Here is a 4090-nt window from a genome sequence, read left to right on the forward strand (position 1 = left end):
ATGGACGAAGCCACCTTTGATGTTTTGTTGGTTTATTGTTTCTTTTTATGATTGATTTGTTATGGATGATTTTGTTTCTCTCTCTTTGGTGATGTTGTTATTTTGACTCTAGATTCTCTTGCCTTTAATTCTATTGAGGAAAACAAGGAGAGAAATGACACACTTCAATTTTATTTTGGTGTATGTTTGATGATCGTTATTGTTTGAATGTTGATGTTTGTTTAAATCTAATGTGCTTATGTGTGCTATGATCTAGAAGATGTTCTTCGCATCATTTGTTTTGCTAAAAAAATAGCTAAAGAGGAAGTTTGTTGTTATAGTTGATTGATATATTTTTGTAGGCAACTTATTTAACAAGATGTCTTGACTAATGGTGAGACATCCTTTCTCTGATTTTCTCTTTTATTCTATGGCGTGTGTTGCTTAGAAAGTTGTGTGTTCGCATCTTACTTTTATTAGAAGATTTGGTACAAATTTGTTTCAATCAAAAGTATTTTTAGCATTTGAAAAGATTTTGTTTGAAAAGATATTTTTTTAAATCTAAATTAGTGTGGAAAATATTAATTAAAATAATCTGCATGAATTTTTTTAATGGATTTGATTTAATTAAAAAAAAAATTACTAGATATTAGATTCAATTGATTTTTGTTTGAATTTTATTGGACTTTTTTGTGGGATCATATTTTTTAGGTTTCATGCTTTTTTTTAGTCCGATATCTAAATCTCGAAGTTCACTTTGATCCTTAAATTAAAAAAGGTTATATTCATTCATTAACTGTTTAAAACATTCCATATTAATCCTTTCAATCTAATTAACAACGAATTTAACGATTAATTTTTTAATATTTTCGTCGTTAACAAGACGAAAATGACTAATGTAGAACATTTTGAAGAGTTAAAGAATAAATATAAACTATTTTTAAATTAAGAGATCAAAATAAATCTTGTGGTTAAAATCCAAAACTAAAAAGAATATTAAAACTATTTTCTATATAAAGAAATGATTCTCTTTATTCAAAGACTTATCATTTTAAAGAAAGAATTATTGTAAGAATTATTGTGCCGCATTTGAGAGAATGACATCAAACCGAAAGAGTTTAGATGAGACCGTCTAATCCTATTAATTAATAACTAATGAATTTCCTATTTCGTGGACTACAACCCTCAATTATATGTCTTCTATGCTTACTCTTTCTATTATTCATGGATTAATTCAGATCATTTTATCTCACGGGTTGTTTCTAACATTGTGTGAAACGTTTTTTTCTGAACAAACGGAAATTCTGTGATAAATGATATGTAACAATACTTCTACCGTTTGCGGTTATCTTTTACCAAGAATAATGTAATCAAAACTTGTTTAGAATTTGTATTTTAAAGTATGAGAAAGGGTGTAATGCGTATATATTGTTGCTTGAGATTTAGGAAAACCACTATGTGTCATGGTGAATTCTGCAAAAACTGCAATTAAAAACTTCAACAGCATTTTGCAAAGCAGTTACTTGAAACCCGTGTGTAAAATTTCTATGCAGTCTTTTCTCTACCTTCTACTTACTGATCAACAAGCTCAACCAGATAACAGAAAAATGCGACTAAAATGAAAATTTAACAATTCTGGTAAAAAAAAAACTGAACTAAGTCTAGGTGTTTCAATGAATTTGTGAGAAACAAGTACACAAGTTGAACGCGTCAACATGAGAACCACTCATTTCAGCTTAGACTTTGTTGAGCTCTTAAGAGGTTTAGCAGTAGACCGAATAGGCGCTGCTGACCTAGCAGAAACCTTCTTCATATCATACTTTACGGACGAGAAGGCACATATCATGGCAAGCACCATTGTTGGGTAGACATAGACAGCTGATGAAGGATCATTGTTTACTGGCTTTCCTAAAATCCCTTCTTTAACCAGTCCCCATATTACAAGAAGTGATCCGAATATGCTCATTCTCCCTGGTTTCAGAATACCAACAAGTGCTCCTGCTACTGAGAAGTAGCTTCCTGCAAGGACCTGGATAAACAAATTATTTACATGTTCGGATTAGATGAAAAATACCAACAAAGAGACCTAATGGAAAATAGAATTATGTGCTACAATGAAAATAGCATAAATATCCAGAGACTTGTTATAAGACGGAGGAAGGTGTATCAAAATGCAATTAGCGAAGTTTTGGGAATTCAAGCCTCTTTTAATTTATCAGCTAAATATTCTCATCAATATGAGGTTTATATATTGCTGGAAAAGATTTGCCTCAGCAACGAAAAACATGAAATCCAATAATCAATTGCAATGTAGTTGCTCAACTTAGCATAGATATCAGTCACTTCAAAGGGAAATATTCCAACCAACAAACAAACCTAAGGTTCTGTATAGAAAACAGTTCAACTGAAAGCTTATAAGTTCTCATCATATAAGTGATAGTGTATAAGCTATTTTTATATCAAAACATAAAATAAAGTCAAACTGTTAACTATATGTTGTTTTTATATGCTATTATGGAGCTAGGGATGGAAATAGGTCAGGTCAAGCCACACTTGGCTTTAGAAAGCTTGAGTCTGACCTACGATAAATTTTTAAGGCCTGAGCCTGACCTATTATAGGCTTATTTTTGGTCTGGTCTGGCCTTTTTAAAGTCTAGTTTGGCCTTAGAGCCTGACCTAAAATTTCTTCTTAACAGTCTCAAAAATTCGTATGCTAGAGAAGCTTATACAAGTAGGTCCAAACTGACCCTAGAGCTTCAAGCAACGGAACCAGAAGGGTTAACTCCGACAACAACAAAAACAACAAAGTCTTATCCAACTAACTCTAGGAGATTGGTTACTCAATACAGGAAGAAAAAAAAAAGGAGGTTTCAATTTCAATAATACAAACATAGTTCAATAATCAAAAGAGACATACAAAATGCGAATGGCGATTCAAATGGTTCTAACCTCCAAGCGTTGGAGATCGGTGACAGCAGAAGCATCCTTGATAGTGGTCAAGTTATACAAGTTAAACAAATCATCCCAACGAGGAACAGTCATGTTGTGAATAAGGCCATTTAAAGCAGCACCTGGGTACAAAAGACCCTTCACAATTGGAAGGGGAAATATCTCACTTGCAACTAACTGTGACGATGTAACATGTAAAGGGGTTGTACAAACACCAGATCTACAAGTAACCCTAAAAAAATAACATCAAAAATGATAAATTTCAATTCAATTCAAATGTGTTCAATTTTGCTATAACCCTAGTATAATTTCAACTACTAAATACACAACACTACACAAGAATCATGCTGAAAGACAGTGTTTGAAATTCAATTAGAAAATTGGTTAGAACAATTAGAAGATGAAATAAATAGTACCGGAAAAGGGGAACTTGAAAGATGATGAGGAGAAAGTAGATGCGAGCTGCGATTGAAGAAATATTTTTGATCCAACCCTTGGATGAAGATGATGATTTGGATAGTACCACCGGTGTCGCCATGGAGAAGGAAGATCTGGTGCTTCTCGGCTATGGAAATGGAACCAACCTCTTCCCTCTACAAACAGGGTGTTCCTCTGTTTTTCTCTACTTTATTTTGGATTCACTATATTATTTTTTTATTACCTTTTTGTATACAACTAACTTTATTGTTTATTTTTATGACTTTGCAATCAATGTAACTTTATTTTATAAAAATAAATTTTTATTCTAAATCAATGATGGACATTAATTAGGCTTCATGATATAATATTCATTTTATTTGTTTTTTCTCAATTAAAATGAGCTGAGTTGTCATTTGTCATAACAATTATATAATGAGTCGCCTATACATACTTAAGAATGAGATGGATATTAATTATATGTCTATCCTTTGTTTTCTTATCTAATATAATAAATTAAAATTTTGTGCATATGCATGGATATAGAGTATTCTTCAAAAAAATTTAAAAAATAATTAAAATTGATACTTTTTATAATATATAAAATATTTTATAAAAATAATTTTATATCGACAATAATATAATAATATTAAAATACGTATTTTTTTGTGTGTATTTTTTAAAAAAATATAATGAATGATAACTCTTTATTGTGTCGAATTGTGTGTGGTGTTTAGGACGTTTG

General features: G+C 30.9%; 1 protein-coding gene across 1 annotated transcript; it reads right to left on the reverse strand.

The window, feature by feature from the left end:
- Nucleotides 1-1498: 1498 nt before the first annotated feature.
- LOC127087055 (uncharacterized) lies at nt 1499-3606 on the reverse strand. Its single transcript, XM_051027902.1, has 3 exons — nt 3345-3606; nt 2929-3160; nt 1499-2008 (listed from the first exon to the last, which is right to left on the reverse strand). The coding sequence occupies exons 1-3, from the start codon at nt 3464-3466 to the stop codon at nt 1706-1708; spliced, it is 657 nt and encodes a 218-aa protein (XP_050883859.1). The 5' UTR covers nt 3467-3606; the 3' UTR covers nt 1499-1705.
- Between the last annotated feature and the right edge of the window lie 484 nt (nt 3607-4090).

This window comes from Lathyrus oleraceus, chromosome 5 (assembly GCF_024323335.1).
Source record: "Lathyrus oleraceus cultivar Zhongwan6 chromosome 5, CAAS_Psat_ZW6_1.0, whole genome shotgun sequence".
Classification (NCBI taxonomy): domain Eukaryota; kingdom Viridiplantae; phylum Streptophyta; class Magnoliopsida; order Fabales; family Fabaceae; genus Lathyrus; species Lathyrus oleraceus.